Source organism: Muntiacus reevesi, chromosome 3 (assembly GCF_963930625.1).
Source record: "Muntiacus reevesi chromosome 3, mMunRee1.1, whole genome shotgun sequence".
Classification (NCBI taxonomy): Eukaryota; Metazoa; Chordata; class Mammalia; order Artiodactyla; family Cervidae; genus Muntiacus; species Muntiacus reevesi.
Window position 1 is genome coordinate 139,589,909 of NC_089251.1, and position 22,092 is coordinate 139,612,000.

Genomic DNA, 22,092 nt, shown 5'->3' on the forward strand with positions numbered 1-22,092 from the left:
AAACGAAAACCTGCTTAGGTAAAAAGATCCGTGAACTCCAGGTCAGGATCATATTCCTGTCCCAAACGTAAGATTTCTTTTTTCCCTTCAGGGTGTGTAGGTGTATTTAAAAAGCAAACTGTTTTCATTCAGTCACCGTTTCCTAGCAACAGCCCCCCCCCCCCCAAAAAGCATCTATTTTTCTGAATGTCTGTGAACACCAGCCCAGTGGATTCTCAAGCACGCCTCCAGAAGCACAGAGAGAACAAAAGCGCTGGGATCACCCTGGCTGGTGAGAGATTCTGAAAGGGGAATTTCTTAATAGAACTCAGTCTGAAAGGCCTTTACCATAGATGTGGGGTACAGAGTGGGGACCTGCTGGAGGGTGTAGATATTCTTAAAGGGTGTGCTATTCCTATGGAAAATGGGGGCTGTGATTTCTGGCAGAAGGTGGTTTCTATGAAACAGCTAATGCACGAGATGGCTGACACCTCTTTAGCAGCTCTTTTTTGTATATTTCCAGCCAGAATCTTGTTTCATTAAAACTCTATAGACCGAAAAGAGGGGTGACTGGCTGAATTCAAATTTAAGCTGAACAGAGTCTGTGCAAATAGTTCTCTTTCAACCGGACACAATGTATATAAGTCACTGAACTGGACAGCTGGCAGAAACCCCTCCAATCATTCAATGCTTATTTTACAGAGGAGGAAGCATGAAAACACAGAGAAGCAAATTTACCCATCCAAGGTGGCTTCACAGGGTCTGCCGAACTCTGGCCTTGTGGAATGGAAGTTGCTAATATTTTAAAAATCTTTTACAGGAATTTTCTGGAGGTCCAGTGGTTAAGGCATCACACTTTCACTGCTAAGAGAATGGGTTCATTCCCTGGTTACCAAACCAAATTCTCACAAGCCAAGCAGCATGGCCAAAAAAAGGAAAAAAAAAAAAAAAAATCTGCCTATTATGCCACACTGAATGATAAGGGGGAAGGAAAATGGGTCTAAGAGAAAGTTGTCCCAACAACCAAGAGACTCACATTTTATAATTGGTGCGTCTGAAATTCAAAGGACTAGCTCAGAATTACAAAACAAGAATAGTTTAAAGCAAAGGCTAAATCTTTTGCTTTTTAAAAAGGTATCTAAGCTCCACTCCAGTCAAGGAATTGAGGTAGGGCAAATGTTTATCAACAACCGTTTTTCTAATTGTTGAATTGGAAGCATGATAACACAGTCTTGCATAAATGCTAGCCTTTATGGAGTTGTGGGATATTAGGGTGAAAGGTGCTCTGGATGATGTTAACCAGCCTCATCACAGTTCAGACAACACCTGAGACTGGGGTGCAGCAGAGCCAAGAGGCTTGGCCATGGCCACAGCAGTCAGTGGTGGGGCCGACTTTACATTCTGGCATCTGGTCTCTCCAGGCCCAGCGCTTTCCCTTGTCTAAGCCACCGAAAACCTTTCTGGCTTGCAGTGTCCTCTCCCAGTTGACTCTCCTGTAGGGCACAACAGTCCTGTCTTTATCTTTCCTTCAGTTCCCATGGAATGCTCCGGCTTTATTCCCTTTTCTACATCCCATCCAAGGCTTTAGCAGATGAAGCCACAGCAAGTATGGTCCAAAATAATTTAATTGATTTGGTGAAGAATTTGGGCTTCCCAGCTGGCTCAGATGGTAAAGAATTTGTCTGCAATGTGGGAGACCTGGGTTTGATCCCTGGGATGGGAAGATCCCCTGGAGGAGTGCATGGCAACCCACTCCAGTATTTTTGCCTGGAGAATCCCTACGGACAGAGGAAGAAGCCTGGCAAGCTATAGTCCATGGGGTCACAAAGAGTCAGACATGACTGAGCGACTAGGCCCAGGTGAAGAATTTATTTAAATCAGTGGCGTCCAGTTATTGTTGGAGAGCTTAATCGAATAAAGCTTAATGTTTATATGCTACAATTTTAGAAGTTTTTAAAGCTTTTTTTCCCCAACCATTTTGGAGTAGTGATTTAAAAACATGTGCATAATTTCAAAAGTAAAGAAGATAATATAATGAATATCCATAGGCCTCTAATTCCAGAGTCAATAAATGTTAACAATTTTCTTAGATGTGTACTAGGCAGGGTTCTCCAGAGAAACAGAAACAATATAGGGAGAAAATTAGTTTATCAAACTGACTCACGTGATCTTGGTGGCTTGACCAGTCCAAAAGTCTGATGGGGTCAGCAGGCAGGATGGAGACTTAACGAAGAGTTGCAGTTCAAGTCTGAAGGTGGTCTGCTGGCAGACTTCCTTCTTGCTCAGAAAGATCAGCCTTTGTTCTTTTAAGGCCTTCAACTGATTGGATGAGGCCCACCCACATAAGGAGAGTCATCGGCTTTACTCAAAGTCCACTAATTTAAACGTTAATCTCCTTCAGAAACCACCTGTGAAAAAAAAAAAAAAAGCAATCAAAATAATGTTTGACCGCATATATGGGCAGAGTGGCCCAGCCAAGCTGACATATAACATTAACCATCACAATTTGCTTTAAATTTTTTTAAAGAAATAAAACACTGCAGATAAACTTGATATCCCATTTATATACCTATCTCTGGCACCCCATTCAATGGTGATAATTTTTAAAAAACTAACCCCTTTTGGTGACGTCAGGCCCCATTTGACTCTATCCCCTGGGCTTTAATTTCTGGTTCAAAGCAGGGGTGAGAAGTGAAGATATGGCCTCACCTTTGTCATCACCATGTGTTTCTACAAGGACCTGCTGGCCATAGAAAGTTTTACACAGGTTCGATAGAAAATGCCATCACGAGCCATGAACCAGGTGGATTCACAGTCACAATGTTGAATGCACACAAAACTCAAACACATTCAGATCACAAACCATCTGTGTTTGGATGCTTCTGTCTATATAGTCTCATCTACGATTATATGAGCCGTGTCTGTTTTACTTGTGAGTTTATTGCAAGAATAAGTAAATGATGAATATTGACAAAAAATTTGGAAGGAATAAGAAATGTCAGACAAACTCAAGGCACAGGGCACTGGCTGGCAGGCAGCTTTCTGACCTGGAACCTGCTGGATGAGAGGCCTGCTTTCAGATCCCTTCCAAAGCCTAGGACTCCATGACTGGTATTAGGAGTGATAGCATCCTTTACTCAAATTCTCTCTGATTTGCTGCTGTAGCTTCAAGGCTCAGAGAGGCTGGGTCTTTCCAAAGGATAAAGGTGCAGTGTAGCCGCAGTTACCTGCTCAGCTGGATAAGCCTTTAATCATGGAAAGAAGGCTCCTAAAGAAGGAAATGAAAAAGCTCCTGTAAGTCTGATGGAAAATAGCTTACATTTATTGCACTGAGCATTTGGCGGGTTGTACGTCATAGATGGTCTGGATATTGGCAGAGGGGTTAAAAGCCTAAGGAGGAATTTGTTCCCATGGTGTAGGAGACAGCCAGATGATCTGGCCTCTGTTTCCTGCCCCAAAGGCCTCACATGTGGTGCAAAGCAGGATGCTAAATCTCTAGAGAGGATGTTTCTGCCAGCAGCATACACAACTGAGGCATCCCTACTCTAGAGCCTAGGATCTGAGCTGAGAGCTCCAGTCTGCACTGGGCAGGGTATGCCTTTGAAAGGGTTCGACTAGTAAAAGATATGAGTGAGATTCCTTAAAAATATGTACCCAAGGATGCAGCATTTGTATTGCAGCCTCTGCTTCTTCTATTGTGAATCTTTTCAGTTAAATAATTTATCTCTATCTTTTGCCATCCAAACTTCATTTTAAACACATAAAGAAAACATTAAGTTTTCCCATGGAAATTTTTTTCTCCTATGGTAGCTTTTCATTGACTTGATACTTTGTTAAGAGGTTGGTGAAAATCAAAGACCATATAAAAAGGGGAAAAAAGGTTATTATGGTTCTATTTCATGATTATAGGCATAACAGTAATACACTTTTATTAAAAACCTCATTATAGTCCCCATTAAATATCTTTTCTCTGCCTACTAAGGTAATTATATTTTAACAAGTGCTTAAGAAATGCTGCAATATGAATTCATGCATTTTACATGTGTGTTTGGAGGTCAACATAATAAAGAACAAACCATAATTAGGAATGCCAGTTCCTCTACATATCTCATCCAAAGAACTGGAATTTCAGAACTAATATAAATATAAACATGTATATACATATATATATATGTATGCATATACATACATATGTATACAGTTTAATTTTATCCAAAAGAATCCATTTAGGCTACTTCAAATAAAGTGTCTTGAAATTACAAAGCAAAACTTCAATAATTTTTATCCATCTAGAATAACTTAATGACACAAAAGAGCTTTAGAGTCCAAAAGCAAATTTATATCCAGCACAGGAACTTGCCCAGTGTTTGGTAAAGACCTTGACCCACAGAACTCTCCTTCTGTAACACTGTGAGATTGACCTTGGAGACCCCAGAGTCCTTTTTCCTATACCTCTCTCCTCCCAAGTTTCCAAGGGTAGTACCTCTTTCTATTCACCTCCAAGGGCCCTTATTCTACTCTCCCCTTATTAAAAGCCCGTTAGGGAAGAACCTGATAAATATACACATTAGTGGAATCACTAATACGTTTTTATGTCTAACCCTCCTAATTGTATTTTCATTTTAACAGGGGAAAAAAGCCTTCAAGCTAACTAACACATCTGTATGGCATGTCATATATCTGGAAGTTATCAACTTTAGACATTCTGCCTGAATTTAGCAAGGGCAGCAGGAGAATCTTCAAAGGGGGAGTCAAGGACAGCAGGGGAATCTTCAAAGAGGGGGTCTCAATCCTTTTGGTTTTGTAGCATCTGTTCTGCCTATTGGGGTTTATCATACTCCCTGCTTTCCTAAAAATTCAGTTCTATGTGAGTTTTATTTGTTCATTATGGTTGGATACTTTAAATCTGCAGGGCTGCAGAATGGCTGTTTAAATCAAAATGAATATTGATTCAGCTACCAGAGCCATTGGTGACTTCTCTTGTATTTGGTGGAGGAGGGAGGAAATGGGGAGGAATCTTTGGCAGACCGTGCTTCTGTGTCATTCCTGCTAGCTCAATCCTGCTCTCTTGCTTTTAAGGGGAGATTATATTGGCATCAGACTTCGGGAAAATGAATTTGACCCAAAAGGAAGAAGGCAACTCACCTTTCTAGATGATATGGTAAAGAAAGGCATGCTGCCGTGAATCACATCTGCATCATATGTGTGTTACAGGGAGGAACAGGATCTACTGTTTATCATAAATGAGGCTAATCTTGATCCCCTTCTCCCAGAATGTCCTCTTTCTCATCTGTCATCCTAGGATTGTCCATGTGGTCTTTTCAACTCATTAAACTGAAAGCAAGAAGAATGACAGAATAAAAAGTCACGAGACTTTCGCTGTTTATTTACTTTTAGGAGACAAAAGATGAAAAAGCAAAATGAGCACACGATGAAAAGTATGACAGCCATGATGTTAAACACCTTTTGATGAGATTAAACTACTATTGTATAGTTCTCAAAAGCAATAATTTTTTACCATTCATGGAGAAAACCAAGTAATTGAATAATCCTAAATTCCTGTTATGATACCTGTTGAGACTCAGATTCATGTTATGTAATCAAGGTTACTTCACATAAATTAAAGAAGCTGTGAAGAGATCTAATTCAAGAGAGGTTAGTAAGCCCTCAGCCTTTTTATGCTACCCGTTTACGTTCTTGCGCTAAGGAGGAAGACAGGACCACGTGTCCCCCCTTCCTCCCGCCCATCCCTGTCTGATGTCCCTGGTGCTGAATGAGCAGTTAAGGAAGGCTTCATGTTCTGTACTACTTCTCTATGCATGTATTAAATAGAGAAATTAAATCGATTAGATAAGTGCTGGTCAAACTTTAATGAGATCTTATTACAAGACCGTTTTGATTCAGGTCTGGAATGAGGCTGGAGACGTGCATTTCTAACGAGCAAACGGGTGATGGCGGCACTACCCATCCAGGCATCAACCTACTGATTAGGTTTCAGCAAGTGATGACTGCGTTTCTTTTTTTTCTCCGTTCCTTCCCTTCCTCCCTCCTTCCTTCCCTTTCTCTCTTTTTCTTTCTCTTTTCAGTTTGGTTCAGTGCCTGAAAGAAATAATTTCATTGTTACATCTTTTAGAGAATGTTACCATTACGTAGAACCTTGGAATTCATCTACAAGCACAAAAACAAAACTGACCTTCCTTCTTCAAACTGAGAAGGAATGATTTGACAGATAAATGGTGAATACACTTAGAAATGACCAGGAAAATACTCTGGTTTCTCTTCAGATCGTATAAATCTTTCGCCTCTTACTAGAGATTTCCATGGAGAGGAACAATTCTGAGTCTTTACCCAATTTTTTGAGGCCTCGTTTTTTCACAAGGCTACATCTTCTGAAGTTAAAAAAAAAAAAAAAGAAAAGAAAGAAATGACCAGGAAAGGGTGGTCAATATGATAAGAATGAACACTGAATTGGTCCTTAGCTCTTTACCACATAGAAGACAAGTCACTTACCCAAGTCTACCTCCAGTTCCCTGCTTCCGCTGGACCCTCGACCTGGGAGGTCCTTCACCTATGGAAATTCTCCTCATCCTTCAAGCCCAGCTCTGCCGAAGTCGCTTCTCTGAATCTCTAGGGATTCCCCCAACTCATCAGGTGGACACATTTCTGTGATGTGTGACCCCAGGAGCACATTTCTGATGTTGCACCAAATTAGAAATTGTTCTCTATGTCCCTCTTCCTCTACCTTCCCCTTTTTCTATTTTAAAATTCAGGGAAGTTGAGGCCCAGAGAACAGCGATTGCTCACCCAAGGATATAGTACCATGAGTTGTTAGCAGCAACCTAGATTTGAACCCAGATTCCCTGAGTCCCAATTTAGTATTTCATGAATCTATCCATCATTTCTGGCACCCCCACCCACCCACCCAACACACACGCATTGGTCTAGTGGGGGATTAAATGTAATGCCGGAAGAGCACTAGTTATTTCTATCTGAGCATCAGGACCCAGCTGGTGATGCTCACTGTTGTGGGCGTGACTAAAGGGTAGAACAGGCTTAGCAGTGCCACTGTCATCACCAGGGTGAGCTTCAGGCACTGTCTCAGCCTGTTCCTTTTTCTCTGTGCTCCCGGCTTCCAGGCACACTATGACTTGGCCATCAACGTTGCTTTGCAATGGCTGGATCACTCAGAAGACTTAACTTGGCTGGAGTGGGAGAAAGTGTAAGTTGAATAGTCCTTGTTCCTGGCTTTTTTTTTTTTAAACAATGAGTAATGACAGAGGAAGTTTATCACAAGGCGTTCTGATTTGAAAATACAATGGAGTATTCATCTCCAGCTAGAAACCTGAAAAAAATCTCACAGTCATCAGTTGGACGAAGTCTTATCCATACTTACATATTTTGCATCCCTATGAATTGGTTTCTGTCAGATACAGATCTTTCTTGCATAAGATGTTTTGTCTTAGAAATATAACTGTGCTTTATTGTGTACATGCCCTGATCTTTTAAAAAATGATCAGTTTTGTGGGTAAAGCTGCAATCCTTTCCCAAGGACCATCAAATGTAACTTCTTAAGCATTTAACCAGATGTGTACCTGAGTTAAGCAGTTTGAATCACCACTGTTTGAATGCTTGCCAGGATTATTGGCATTTTCTCCCACATGTGGGGCTTTCCAGGTGGCGATCGTGGTAAAGAACCAGCCTGTCAATACAGGAGGCCTAAGAAACGTGGGTTTGATCCCTGGGTCAGGAAGCTCCCTTGGAGGTGGAAATGACACCCACTCCATCATTCTTGCTTGGAAAAGCCTGGACAGAGGAGCCTGACAGGCTACGGTCCATGGGGTCATAGAGAGTTGGACACGACTGAGCGACGAAGCACATCTATACGTGCCAGGCAGACTCATTCAGCTAGAAAGAACATGAAACCAGTGACGCCAGGACTGAATCCCTGGTTCATGAGGCCAGTTGTTTTTTTCTGCTCTGTTGCTTTATAACACACACCTGGTGCTGAATGGTTGGATCAGTATCTAGTTGCAATAAGCAGAAAATCCAGTTTGAATGGACTTAAGCGGAAAAAAAAAAAAAAGAAGAAGAAGAAAGGGAGGAGAGATTTATTGCCTCTGTGTCTGCAAAGTCCATGGGTAGAGTGACATCAGGCATGGCTTAATCCAAAACTCAAACCAGGTCATCAGGATCTATCTCTTGGCTATTTCCTCTGGGTGGACACAATTCCTAGTTTTAGCCTACTTTATCACAACAGCCAGGCCAGGGGAGAATGGATTTTTAAAAAGCACAGAACTATATCTCAATGGCTCTGTGTGCTCTGATTTTTCTGGGGGTGGAAAGAGGGAGAGAACATGATGGCTAAATTAGTTCACAGTGTGTTTTCCATCCTTGGAATCTAGGGGCGTCATCACTCCCCTAGAAGCTTATATGGGGGGAGCTTTATAGGCTTAAACAGGAGGAAGGCAGTTACCCCCAAGCAGTTGCCAAAAGTAGAGAAAAGGATATGGGTTGGTAAAACCACAATTGTCCACCATAGTGGCCCGTCCTCTGGGGTTTGATACCTGTGGAAACATGGATAGATGAGGGTAAACTCATCACCACTGTAGGAAGTTTCAAAATTCAAAGTGTATACTTTGCCGATGATGGATTAATCGTATCAGTTTTGTGAATAAATGCATAGCAAGCTGTTATTATTTATTACTTATGATTATCATCACAACCTTGTCGAAAATTCTTGTTAAAAAGAACAAGAGTAAACCCTCCATTCTTATTCATATTCCCCCTTAGAAAAATGTCATTTCGGGGTAGACCCGTATATCCAAACCACAAAGAACGAGAAGCAATGATTTTATCATCTTATGCTGGAATCTTAATGGTAAGGAAAAGAACATTATTTGCATCTATGAAGATTTTGTATTTACAATGTGCATTTTATATTAAAGAATACTGATTTTATTTTTCAACCAATGTTTCTAAATATTTAAAATTTATTGAAATTAAATTTTTCATTTTTAAAGGTTAATAAAAAAACTGACGTCAATATTGTATTGTAAAAAAAAATAAGTATTTAAGGGAAAAAATAGCACATAAATAATTGAGGTTAGGATACTCTGACTTATCCATTTATTTTGAAGTTATTTATCTGGTGCCCATGCTCTCCAGGCATGGTACTGAATGTGCAGGAGCTGTAATAGTTTTGTTTTATAATAAAAGAAAAGTCATGATATGATCATACATTTTTGTTATTATTTTGTTGTTTAACAGAACAGTATTCCAATTGAGGAAGTCTTTAAAATTTATGGGGCTGGCTCTTCTTCCAGTTCTGGTGCTGCCAAGGTAAGGATGACCTGGAGACTATCAACATAACGGAATGTTAGAGAGAATTTATTTATTTTATAAATTGATAATGTTGTATTTTCAGGCATGAAATAACAGCTTCATATCAAAATATATAAAATCAGATGTAGTTATACTTTACTTGAGTAATAAATCTAAGATGCTTTCACTACGTAAAGGACTATACTCATAATAGCAAATGCATTTTATTAATTCATACATAGAGGCAGCCACTTGAGCACCTTAAATTCTAGATGCTGTCTCTGTTCTGCATTAACAAAAGTTCTCTCTCACTTACACTTTTCATAATATGGGTCTGGTAAACCCAAGTGCTCCTCTTGTATGATGTACCATAACTTCTAGAATGAGGACAAGATCTGCAATGTTTATTCTCATGAGAAATTATCTAGTTTACTGCTGCCATATATCTCCTTTCCACAAGATTGCTTGGAATTCAGTCCAGCTGAAGTACTAAAGATCAGGGAGTCCAGGGTGAGTTCTGACTGTGTCCCTTCCCCTCTTTGGGTTTCCATATGCCAATCTTGAAAAAAAGAAAACAAATAGCCCAGAGTATTCTGAATTATCTTTACTATTAGTTCAGGTTTTGCTATTTATGAATATATAAACATTTACTGAACATTTGAAATATGGGCTTATTTAGAGGTGAACTGCTGATGCCTTTGCCTTTGGATAACCTCTAGAAAAGAGAAGAAGAAGAAAGGGCAGATGGGGTGGGCAGGGCTGGGCAGAGGCATGGAGTGGGAGGAAGTCAGGGAGGGAAGCCGGGAGAACCCACACAAGGCCTTCTGCTCCCGCTGTCACTTCCCTTTGTCCCCACCAGGGTTTGGAAGGGAGACCTGGGCAGGAGCAAGGCTACGGCCACAGGAGCACCGCCTGCCTTGCTGTCTTACCTGCAGACCATGCTGCAAACGGTGGGGTCATGTAAAGTTAGGAGTCTACCAGGGCCACCTTAGGACTCCAGCATTTACTCAGAAGTGTCGTAACTGAATCCAGAGGTCTTCTCACCTTAGTCCATATGTAAGCTGGCCTGGTCTTGAGACACAAATTCCCTGGGTTATGGAGGAAATCAGTACCTCCTCTCTGATCTCTCTGGTTTCAACTCTTCCATTCATTCATTCACTTGTTATAGTTGTAGGTGCAGGGATATAAGGGTGGGCGAGTCCAAAAAAGTCAGTTTCTCATAGATCTCATATGTCATATTGCAGCTGACATGCTTCCTTGGTTGAGGTATAAGGCACCCCAGGACTAAAGCTCCTCAGACACCAAACTCTTCTTGGCTTTTGAAGAAAGACTACTTTTTTGTTTTCTTAGAGAGTCAAGCAAACCATGCTGCTTTAATCCTGTTTGACTTTTTTCCTGCAGATTTCTCCCTTCTAGGATTTCCCCTTAGGCTTTTCCTTCAAACCACCCCCCTCAGCACATACACATAAATATCTGAGCCCAAGTCCCTCTGTTTCAGACACTGTGTTTTCTTCCCCTCATCTTCTTTGCCTAGCAGAGGACAAAGGCAGGCAATAGGCAGACCTAGTTGCTTGGTCTCAACTCAAGTGGCCAGAGGACAAATATGGAAAATCACATCCTGGAAGGAAGGGTACCGTGAAGCCCTCCAGTCTTAGCAGGGTTATCCATCAAGCAGGTTTGCAAACATGGGTGTCCAAGTAGCTTGGATAAACCAGATTCATTAAAGGGGCCAAAATGGAAGGGAGTGGGGAAGGATAAATTAGGAGTTTGGGATTAAAATATACACATTAATATATATAAAATAGATAACTAACAAGGACCTACTATATAGCACAGGGAACTATATTCAATATCTTTTAGTAACCTATAACAGAAAAGAACCTAAAAAGAATATAAATGCAAGTGTATGTGTATATATATGTGTGTGTGTGTGTGTGTGTGTGTGTGTGTGTATATATATATATATATATATATGGAAGCCGAAGTGGTACCCTCTGCATATCTGAGGTTGTTGATTTCTCCCAGCAATCTTGATTCCAGTTTGTGGTTCATCCAGCCCAGCATTTTGCATGATGTACTCTGCAAACATGTTGGGCTGGATGAATTACAAGCTGGAATCAAGATAGGTGGGAGAAACATCAATAACCTCAGACATGTAGATGATACTAGTCTAATGGCAGAAAGTGAAGAGGAACTAAAGAATCTCTTGATGAGGGTGAAGGAGAAGAGTGAAAAAGCCAGTTTAAAACTAAATATTAAAAAAACTAAGATCATGGCATCCGGCCCCATTACTGCATGGCGAATAGAAGGGGGAAAGGTGGAAGAAGTGACAGATTTCCTCTTCTTGGGCTCTAAAATCACTGGGGATGGTGACTGCAGCCATGAAATCAGAAGACAATTGCTTCTTGGCAGCAAAGCTATGACAAATCCAGACAGTGTGCTGAAAGGCAGAGACATCACTCTGTTGACAAACGTCTGTGAAGTCAAGGCTATGGTCTTACCAGTTGTCATGTATGGTTGTGAGAGCTGGATGGTAAAGAAAGCAGAGCACCAAAGAATTGATTCCTTCAAATTGTGGCACTGGAGAAGACTCCCGAGAGTCCCTTGGACAGCAAGGAGATCAAACCAGTCAATCCTAAAGGAAATCAACCCTGAATTCTCACTGGAAGGACTGATGCTGAAGCTGAAGCTCCAGTATTTTAGTTATCTGATGCAAACAGCTGACTCATTGGAAAAGATCCGATGCTGGGAAAGATTTGAGTCCAGAAGAAGAGGACATCAGAGGATGAAATGGCTGGATGGCATCACCAGTGCAATGGACACGAACTTGGGCAAACTCCAGGAGATGGTGAGGGACAGGGAGGCCTTGAGTGCTGCAGTCTGTGGGGTCGTAAACAGTCAGACACGATTGGGTGACTGAATAACAACAACTCTGCATATATGTTAAATAAGCAGGGTGACAGTATACAGCCTTGACATACTCTTTTCCCAATTTTGAACCAGTCAGTTGTTCCATGTCCAGTTCTGTTTGTCCACTAAAAAGATGCACAATGTAGGAATTGTGAGTTAAGTTTTATTGGGGGCAAATGAAGATTGCAGCCCAGGGGACAGCACCTCAGATAGCTCTGAGAGACTGCTCCAAAGAGGTGGTGGAGGAAGGTCAATATATAAGATTTTGGTGAAGGGGGAGTTCAATGCAATCAAATGTTTACTTTACAAAAGGTTTCTGCTAATCAAGAGGAGCTGATGTCTCCATGAAAAGATTTAGTGCTTTTCTAGATATGATAAGATGTCAGGATTGGGATCATGAAATCAGTTCCTGAAAATATCTATCTAAAGACCTGTACCACCAGTTTCTCTGAAGCACAGTGCTTCACTCTCCACCCTTGAACTCCCTCCAGGGTGTGTCGAAGTTCAACAGCTGCAGCAACACGGGGTTCAATCTCCGCAGAGGCAGATGGCATGCCCTTGGCAAGTGCCAATTCGTAGTTGACAACATAGACTACATAATGACCAACTCTGAAGGAAAATAAATCATATCCTCAGAAAGGGGGATTTGTCAAACTCAAGTGCACATGCCCGATACCAAGTGAGGTCAAAAACAACCAAAACATCAGTTTGAAGCAGAGATAGGTTTATTACAGGGCCGAGCAAGGAGAACACGGCAGTTTATGCTTAAAGACCCAAACTCCCCATGGGTTTCAGGCAAGAAGCTTTTATAGGCAAAAGTTGGAGGGTCAGGCTCCAGGGTGTGTAACCCGCCTCTGATTGGTTGGTAGTGAGGTAACTGATGCTGTTCTGGGAATTTCAGTCTTCAGCCTTTCAGGCTCCAGTCAGTCTGGGGTCCCTGTGCTTGCGTTCAGCCTACAACTATTATCTTCCACCTGGGTGGTGGTCTTCATTTCTGCAGAAGAACTCAGAGATTTGTATCAGATTGCTATGCAGGTCCCCTGAGGAGGAACCAGGCCCAGTCCTCATTGCCGCCCTACTGTTTCTTTCTGCCTAAGTCACTCCCCTAATTAGTAACTGTTTGAATCTGCTCTTTGGAACTTGAGGAAGGTCTAGGAGGCTGATGCTTTTTTTTCTACAAACAAGAAATGAGGAACATGGAAAGGATTTGGTGCCTGGTCTTAGTCTCCATAGGATCCTGTTTGGTGTCAATCCCCACCCCCTCTTTTTTTTTTTTTTGATACTCCTCAACCTTGAGTGGAACAGGTGTTGGACCAGCTGGGGAATAATGTTTTGGATAGAGTTGTTAATCATAAACTCAGCAGAGGAACTTAGTTTTAGGGGTACTGAATTTCAGGGGCTTTCCTTCAAAGACCCGAGTTTGTTTATTGTTACAGGTTATGAGTGTCCTGTACATGAAAGGCTGTTATATGTAAGAGTTAAGCATGAGGATTCTAAAATCCGGTAGCCTGGGATCGAATCCCAGCTCTACTAGTTCAAACAGAATAATCCTGGGCAAGTTCTCTAAACTCTAACAGCCTCAATTTCATTTGTAGAAGCAGGAGCCAGAAGCTGGGATTGCTATGGGAAATGAGGTGAGTTACATCAGTAAAGCCCTCAGTGGTTGGCACCTGGTAACCTCAAAACAATAGCCATGGTGAAGGTTCTGGTACTCGGGAGTTGGGGGTATGTCTGATTCCCTCTATATTCCTCTAAACCAGGGTTTCTCAACATTTTGAACCAGATAATTTGTATGTAGGGAGTGGAGTTGGGGCTGTTTAGTGCATTGTGAGCTGTTTAGCAGAATTCCTGGCTTCAACCTCAAAGTGTTTGCCTCATATTGGGACTTGAACCCATGTGCTGGGACTAGAATCTGGCCAAAACCCTGCCTGGGACTCTAACCCATATGACTGGAACTTGAACCCAGTCAAAACCCACCGTACCTGGTGTCAGGACCTAATGAAGCTCCGGTTTTTGATGTCTCATCAGAAAGAATCCAGTGAGAGACAAAGTGATAGTAAGAAGTAGGTTTACTTAGAGAGAAACACACTCCACAGACAGAATGTGGGCCATCGCAGAGGGTAAGTACAGCCGCCTTGAAATGTGGCGTGGTTAGTTTTTATGGGTTGGTAATTTCATAAGCTAATGAGTGGGAGGATTACTCCAACTATTTTGTGGAAGCGGTGGAGAGTTCCAGGAATTGGGCCACAGCCCACATTTCGGTCTTTTGATGGCTCCTGGAACTGTATATAATCACGATGGTGTGATCACTCACCTAGAGCCAGACATATAGAAATGCAAAGTCAAGTGGGCCTTAGGAAGCATCAATAGGAACAAAGCTAGTGGAGGTGATGGAATTCCAGTTGAACTATTTCAAATCCTAAAAGATGATGCTGTTAAAGTGCTGCACTCAATATCGCAGCAAATTTGGAAACTCAACAGCGGCCACAGGACTGGGAAAAGTCCATTTTCATTCCAATCCCAAAGAAATGCAATGCCAAAGAATGTTCACACTATGACACAATTACACTTATTTCACACACTAGCAAAGTAATGCTCAAAATTCTCCAAGCCAGGCTTCAACAGTATGTGAACCATGAACTTCCAAATGCTAAAGCTGGATTTAGAAAAGGCAGAGGAACCAGAGATCAAATTGCCAACATCCATTGGATCACCAAAAAAGCAAGAGAGTTCTAGAAAAACATCTACTTCTGCTTTATTGACTATTCCAAAGCCTCTGACTGTGTGGATCACACCAAACTATGGGAAATTTCTGAAAGAGATGGGAATACCAGACCACCTGACCTGTCTCCTGAGAAATCTGCATACAGTTCAAGAAGCAACAGTTAGAACTGGACATGGAACAACAGACTGGTTCCAAATCAGGAAAGGAGTTTGTCAAGGCTGTATATTGTCACCCTGTTTATTTAACTTATATGCAGAGTTCAGTTCAGTTGCTCAGTCGTGTCCGACTCTTTGTGACCCCATGAACCACAGCACGCCAGGCCTCCCTGTCCATCAACAACTGCCAGAGTCTACCCAAACCCATGTCCATTGAGTCAGTGATGCCATCCAACCATCTCATCCTCTGTCATCCCCTTCTCCTCCTGCCTTCAATCTTTCCCAGCATCAGGGTCTTTTCAAATGAGTCAACTTCGCATCAAGTGGCCAAAGTATGGGAGTTTCAGCTTCAACATCAGTCCTTCCAATGAATATTCAGGACTGATCTCCTTTAGAATGGACTGGTTGGATCTCCTTGGAGTCCAAGGGACTCTCAAGAGTCTTCTCCAACACCGCAGTTCAAAAGCATCAATTCTCCTGCACTCAGCTTTCTTTATAGTCCAACTCTCACATCCATACATGACTACTGGAAAAACCATAGCCTTGACTAGACAGACCTTTGTTGACAGAGTACATCATGAGAAATGCTGGGCTGGAAGAACCACAAGCTGGAGTCAAGACTGCCAGGAGAAATATCAATAACCTTAGATACGCAGATGACACCACCCTTATGGCAGAAATGGGAAGAGGAACTAATGAGCCTCTTGATGAAAGTGAAAGAGGAGAATGAGAAAGTTGGCTTAAAGCTCAACATTCAGAAAACTAAGATCATGGCATCTGGTCCCATCACTTCATGTCAAATAGATGGGGAAACAATGCAAACAGTGTCAGACTTTATTTTGGGGGGGCTCCAAAATCACTGTAGACGGTGATTGCAGCCATGAAATTAAAGGACACTTGCTCCTTGAAAGGAAAGTCGTAGCCAACCTAGACAGCATATTAAAAAGCAGAGACATTACTTTGCCAACAAAGGTCTGTCTAGTCAAAGGTTTGGTTTTTCCAAGGAGATCCTATCAGACCATCCTAAAGGAAATCAGTCCTAAATATTCCTTGGAAGGACTGATGCTGAAGCTGAAACTCCAACCCTTTGGCCACCTGATGCGAAGAACTGACTCATTGGAAAACACCCTGATGCTGGGAATGGTTGAAGGCAGGAGGAAAAGGGGAGAACAGAGGATGAGATGGTTGGATGGCATAACGGACTCAATGGACATGAGTTTGGGTAAGCTCCAGGAGTTGGTGATGGACAGGGAGGCCTGGCGTGCTGCAGTCCATGGGATCCAAAGAGTCGGACACGACTGAGCGACTGAACTGAACTGAACTGGAAATGCATGGCACCGCTTGGTGTTATTTAGCTTGCTGATTGAGGGTCAAGGTCTAGTCGAAGTTGACTTGTCTGCTATCTTGGACCCATTTGATTCTAAACAGTTTATTGTGTGTCCTCAGGCTATGTCATTCTTTCAAAAGTTGTGCCCTGCCCCCTTCCCTCCTGTTTCATACCCATTAGATGCCAATGGCTTTCCACCCCTGCCCCTTGATGTGACATCTAAAAATGTCTTTCAGTGTTGCCATGTGTCCCCTAAGAGGCAAAAATCACAGCTAGTTTAGGACCACTTCTCTAAACATTCAAAAATCAAACAGCTCATCAAGATCCACTGTATTATTAGGACATGTTGTTGTTTAGTCGTGTGTCTGACTCTCTGTGACTTCATGGACTGTAGCCCTCCAAGCTCCTCTGTCCATGGGATTTCCCAGGCAAGATGATTGGAGTGGGTTGCCATTTCCTTTTCTAGGCAATCTTCCTGACCCAGGAATCAAACCCTTATTTCCTACACTGGCAAGCAAATTCTTTACCACTGAGCCACCAGGGAAGCCCCTTATTAAGACATAAATTTTGCCTACTTTAGATAAATTATCACAAAGGGTATGATATGATTTCAGCTACAGATACAAGCATCTGAGGGTCCTCTACCCCTGTGAACCTCACAAGGTCCTCCCTGCCTGAAGGACGCCAGTTCAGGCCTTTCCCTTCTGGCTGCACATCAGCTCTCTGCCAGCACCTCCTCTACATCTTAAACAAAGAGTTAGCAGGCCCTCTTAATGAAAACATAGTATTTCAAAGATTAAATTGTGAGAGAGACTTTAAAACAGTCCTTAAGAGTTTAACATTATTTTTAAAAACTGGATTTAACTACAAGGTGGGGTGGTTTAAAAAAAAAATAGTTGATAAAGGTTCTTCTTTAACGGCTGCATGTATATGAATAAACTTTTATTCCTCCAGATATAGTGTCTCCTAAGCAACAGCTAAAATCCTTCCCAAGCAAAAGCTTAAAGCCCTGTTGAATACGAATCAGATTATGTAGAGGTTTTGGCCACTTGAATTGACCACTTGGGGCTTCCCAGGTGGTGCTAGTGGTAACGAACCCTCCTGCCAATGCAGGAGACGTAAGAAACACGGGTTCAAACACTGGGCTGGGAAGATCCCCTGGAGAAGGGCATGGCAACTCACTCCAGTATTCTTCCCTGGAGAATCCCACGGAGAGAGGAGCCTGGCTGGCTGCAGTCCACGGGGTCACACAGAGTGAGACAGGACTGAAGTGACCTAGCATGCACCACATGGGTACTGTGTGGGCCTGATAGCTTTTTTCAGGACTATCTGCTGCCACCTGGTGACAGAAAGTCATCAAGACCCAGAACTGTTCAATTTGTTCTACTTGGGAGAGGGAATTTTTTGTTTTGGCTGACAGGGAGCTGTTTTTCTGCTGAGAAACTTGGACCCATAGGAAAAAAAAAAAATTAAGAACTTCACATGTGAAAATTATTTGCAGTTGAAAGTGAAGGTGGTGAAGGTGTTAGTCGCTCAGTTGTGTCTGACTCTTTGTGACCCCATCAACTGTAGCCCACCAGGGTCCTCCATTCATGGTATTTTCCATGGATGAAGAATACGGGAGTGATTTGCAGTTAGCTTCAGATAAATGCGTAGAGATTCTACGCATATTCAAACTGAAGGGAAAGGAGCATAAACCTTCCTTTGACAAATAAAGCAAGCAATACAAATATTCTTCAGTTCCATTTGGCAGAAAAAGAGGGGAAAAGGAAAAGGAGGTAAAGAGAGTGGAACATTGGACAGAAAGAGGGAAAAGACAGGTAACTGGAGAATGCCAGAATCTCTTCTTTCCTCCTCTCTTCATGAAGCCACACCCCAGTATCTGGGCACCCGTCACTCCTCTCCATTCAAACTTGCACCCAAAACTCAAAGCAAGCTCTTCAGAGACCAACAGCCTGGTGTCCAGTCCCAACTCTGTTACTCCCTAGCTAAGTAGTACAAAGAAGGTATCAATCTTTGAAGGGGGTAAAATAAAAGAGCATATGATTGACTCTAGGTTTAGGACGTCAATGTCATCCTCCTTGTAAAATAATTTTTCTTATAAACCACAGAGTGAGCTACATTAACTGCTTGCATGAGTCATCAATTATCAGGAGTCATAGAATACGTGAACTGGATATGACCTTTAAAATACTCGGTTTCTCTCTTCCCCAGTGGACAGGGAAACTAAAGCATGAAAGGCCTGTCTTTTTATTTTTTGGCTGCATCACTGTGCTTGTGGGATCTTAGTTCTCTGGAATGTAGGTCACAGCATGAAAGTGCCAAGTTCTAACCACTGGACAACAAAGAATTCCCTGGAAGAATCTGTCTTGACTTTTCTTTGTGCAGAAATGCATCAAGACGCTGTGCAAACCAGTTTTCTTTCTTACACAAGGCATGTATCATCCTGCAGGGCTGTTATCACACCTACCCTTGCTCCACACAGATACACAGCCTCCTTTTAATGCCTTTCTTTGTTCTCGGTCATCTTTCGGAATAGATTACGTGCTTCTTGAGGTTTTGTGTGTGTCGTGCCTGGTTTGGTTGATCAGTCATGTCTGACTCTTCGTGACCCCATGGACTGCAGCCTGCCAGACTCCTCTGCCCATGGGATTATCCAGGCAAGAATACTAGAGTGGGTTGCTTTTTCCTTCTCCAGGGGATCTTCTTGAACCAGGGATAGAACCAAGGTCTCCCACATTGCAGGCAACTTGTTTACCATCTGAGCCAACTCAGCTGGTAAAGAATCTGTCTGTAATACAGGAGATCCCAGTTTGATTTAATCTCCCCAGTGGGGAAGATCCCCTGGAGAAGGGATAGGCTACCTAGTCCCATATTCATGGACTTCCCTGGTGGCTCAGATGGTAAAGAATTCGCCTGCAATGAAGGAGACCTGGATTTGATCTCTGGGTTGGGAAGATCCCCTGAAGGACAACAGGGCAACCCATTCCAGTATTCTTGCTTCTTGAGGTTAGAAGCCATCATTCATGCTTATATTTAATTCTTTACAAGGATGGATAGGACACAAACTCTCAATAAATATGTTTACCATTTCAATAAAAGCCTGAGGTCAGGAACTTCCTAGTAGTCATCTCCTTCCAATGCAGAGGGTTCGGGTTCTAGCCTTGGTTGGGGGGCTAAGATCCTACAATCCTCGTGTCCAAGAAACCAAACCATAAAACAGAAACAATATTGTAAAAAATTCAATAAGGACTTCAAAAATGGTTCACATTAAAAAAAAAAAAAAAAAGACTGAGATCAAATCTAGAAGTGCCCAACTGAGACTATAAACCGTTCTGTCTATAAAGAGAACATTTATTGTATAATCCATGTTTTCTGTCCTTTCTGTCTGAAGTGATGGTTGCCCAGTGACTTGTTAGCAGAAGCTCTTGTTTAGTTGATTAAATTTGTCACAATATATGATGATCCTGGTTATCTAATAGTTTATTGTTCTTTTCTCCTCACTCAGCCCTGGAAAGGCAGGAACCGTGTCTGTCTTACCAACCACAGCTTCCTAAAACAGGGCCTGACTACTGTAGTGCTCGCTAGAAACTCGTTGCCTGAATGAAAGACTGAAGAGACAGTCCTAACCTTGAGTTTCCAATGCGGTGCAACAGACAGCGGGTTATTAACTATCACCACTGGGGGTGTTCTAGGTGTTCATGTGCTTTGCATTCACAAATTCCATAATTTGGCCTTAGGAGGCGTTGGGAGGGTGCCAGCAAGGAAGCAGGAAGCTGGGGTGACAACTGGACCAGTTTCTCAGAAAAGGTGATATTTGAGCCACATCTTAAAGGAAAAGTAGGTGCCTAGAGGCAGAAGAGGAGGAAAAGGCTATTCCAGGTAGAAAGAGCCACCCAAAGAGTGCAGTTGTGTGAAAGACCATTCTGGGCAAAGAATGGCCACCAAAGGCAGCATGGGAAGGCACATGACCCAAGAAAGATGATCCTCAACGGCTAGTCACGCGTCCGGAAGATGGGTTGGGGAGACAGGCCAAGTCTGGAGACAAGTGCTATAACCAGCGGCTGCTTACAGCACAAAGTGGGTGCAGCTTTTAAAAGTAGGTCTGTTTTCCTTTCAGGTTCCCCAAGCTCCACCCTTCCGCCTCTCCTTGCACCCTTTGGCCATGTTAACAGCTCCCAAAGCCGCAGAATATGCCCGCAAGCAGAGTAAGCCTGTTTACTTCTGTCTCTTGGGGAAATTTAAGTAATACTCAGAGATGCACGTACAAAGTGAGGTCAAAGTTGTTATGGTAATAACATCTTTCTGTCTGGGGGAATTTAAAAGAATCAGGAATGTTTATGACTTGATTTCCCTCCATCATTGAAATCAGGGAAGTCATTTCTCAGACCTTTTGGTGGTGGAAGCAGAGGACTCTAGCAGGGAAGAATCTAGAACTGAGGGTGGACTTATTTTTAAAAATAGTTTAATACAGATATGACTACTACATGCATCCCTAGGTGTCAAGCTAAGAAGGGCAGCAATGAGCAAAAATGCCACCAGCAGTTCTACAAGGAAAGCAAATGCCATGGAATGGAAATCATCAAAAAATTTATCTTTGGACACTCAGCCAAAGAACAAAGTAGGTCTAAACATGCAAATTGAACCAAACTGATACCAGGTGTTTGGGGAGTACTTACGGTTAAAAGTCTAGCCTTTGGGTGTTAGATGTTCTGGCTTTGAAACTAAAGCCCATCATTTACCAGCTGTGTGACTTCAGGCAAGTTGCTTAACTTCTTTGGGCCTTAATTGTCCTCTGCAAAATGGGAAGAACAATGGTACTTACCTCGTAAGGTCACTGAATAATTAACTGATATTATGGGTCTTAAGGGATTAAAACAGAGTAACTCCTAAATATTGACCATTATCATCTTTTCATCATTTAAGAAATACTAACCACAGTTAACCACCTAGTATTCTGTTGATTCAAGTAAGTGTGTTGAGGAGAGAATCTGTGTTCATATCTGTGTCAAATATTCCTATTCTTGGTCCCTTTCTTACTAATAAGGATTTTATCTTTGCCTGCTTTGTATCTCTGCTGTTTCTGCCCTGCTATCTGATTCCTTGGACATTTATGTTGCAGACTTCAGATAATGGTCAGAGATGGACAAGGCTGGAAGGGAAGGAGAAAGCAAGGAGGGTTCTTTGAGATTCCAACACTGTGTTCTCAATTATAATGTACAAAGTGAAAAAGAAAAATTTAAAGTCAGAGAGACCAAGGTGGTCAATATATTAAAAGCAGGGAGAGAATCAGAAAAGTAGTTTTAGGCTTGGCGGAGGGGGTGGCTGAGATATTTTAGGATTTTGTTGAATGAGAGACTCTGGATCAACTGGAGGTTGTAGGGTAGGAAAGTGAAAGAGGAATTTTGAAAACAGAATCTCTGGGTTCTGAATTGATCTTGCTTCAGAAAATACAGGGGCTTCCCTAATGGCTCAGCAGGTAAAAAATCCGCCTGCAACCCAAGAGACACAGGAAATGTGGGTTCAGTCCCTGAGCTGGGAATGATCCCCTGGAGGAGGAAGTGGCGACCCACTCCAGGGTTCTTGCCTGAAAAATCTCGTGGGTAGAGGAGCCTGGTGGGCTGCAGTCCAAAGGGTTGCAAAGAGTCAGACATGACTGGGTGACTAAGCATTCA

General features: G+C 42.3%; 1 protein-coding gene and 1 non-coding gene across 2 annotated transcripts; both read left to right on the top strand.

Annotated features, from left to right (window-relative positions):
- Positions 1 to 3,232: 3,232 nt before the first annotated feature.
- On the top strand, positions 3,233 to 21,071 carry C3H2orf80 (chromosome 3 C2orf80 homolog). The gene is made up of 7 exons (XM_065928925.1): positions 3,233 to 3,273; positions 5,059 to 5,140; positions 7,116 to 7,198; positions 8,770 to 8,857; positions 9,247 to 9,318; positions 20,538 to 20,625; positions 20,917 to 21,071. Exons 1-7 carry the CDS (start codon positions 3,233 to 3,235, stop codon positions 21,069 to 21,071), a joined length of 609 nt encoding a protein of 202 aa, XP_065784997.1.
- Positions 6,244 to 6,361, top strand: LOC136165575 (U5 spliceosomal RNA). The gene has a single exon (XR_010662584.1). It is a non-coding gene; the product is annotated as a U5 spliceosomal RNA (small nuclear RNA).
- Positions 21,072 to 22,092: the final 1,021 nt, after the last annotated feature.

Bases quoted from the DNA above. Each gene is read 5' to 3' on its own strand.
- C3H2orf80 (XM_065928925.1), top strand. From the start codon at position 3,233: ATGGAAAGAAGGCTCCTAAAGAAGGAAATGAAAAAGCTCCT. The intron at 3,274-5,058 runs GTAAGTCTGATG...CTTGCTTTTAAG, and splicing joins AAGGAAATGAAAAAGCTCCT to GGGAGATTATATTGGCATCA. The intron at 5,141-7,115 runs GTAAAGAAAGGC...CCCGGCTTCCAG, and splicing joins TCACCTTTCTAGATGATATG to GCACACTATGACTTGGCCAT.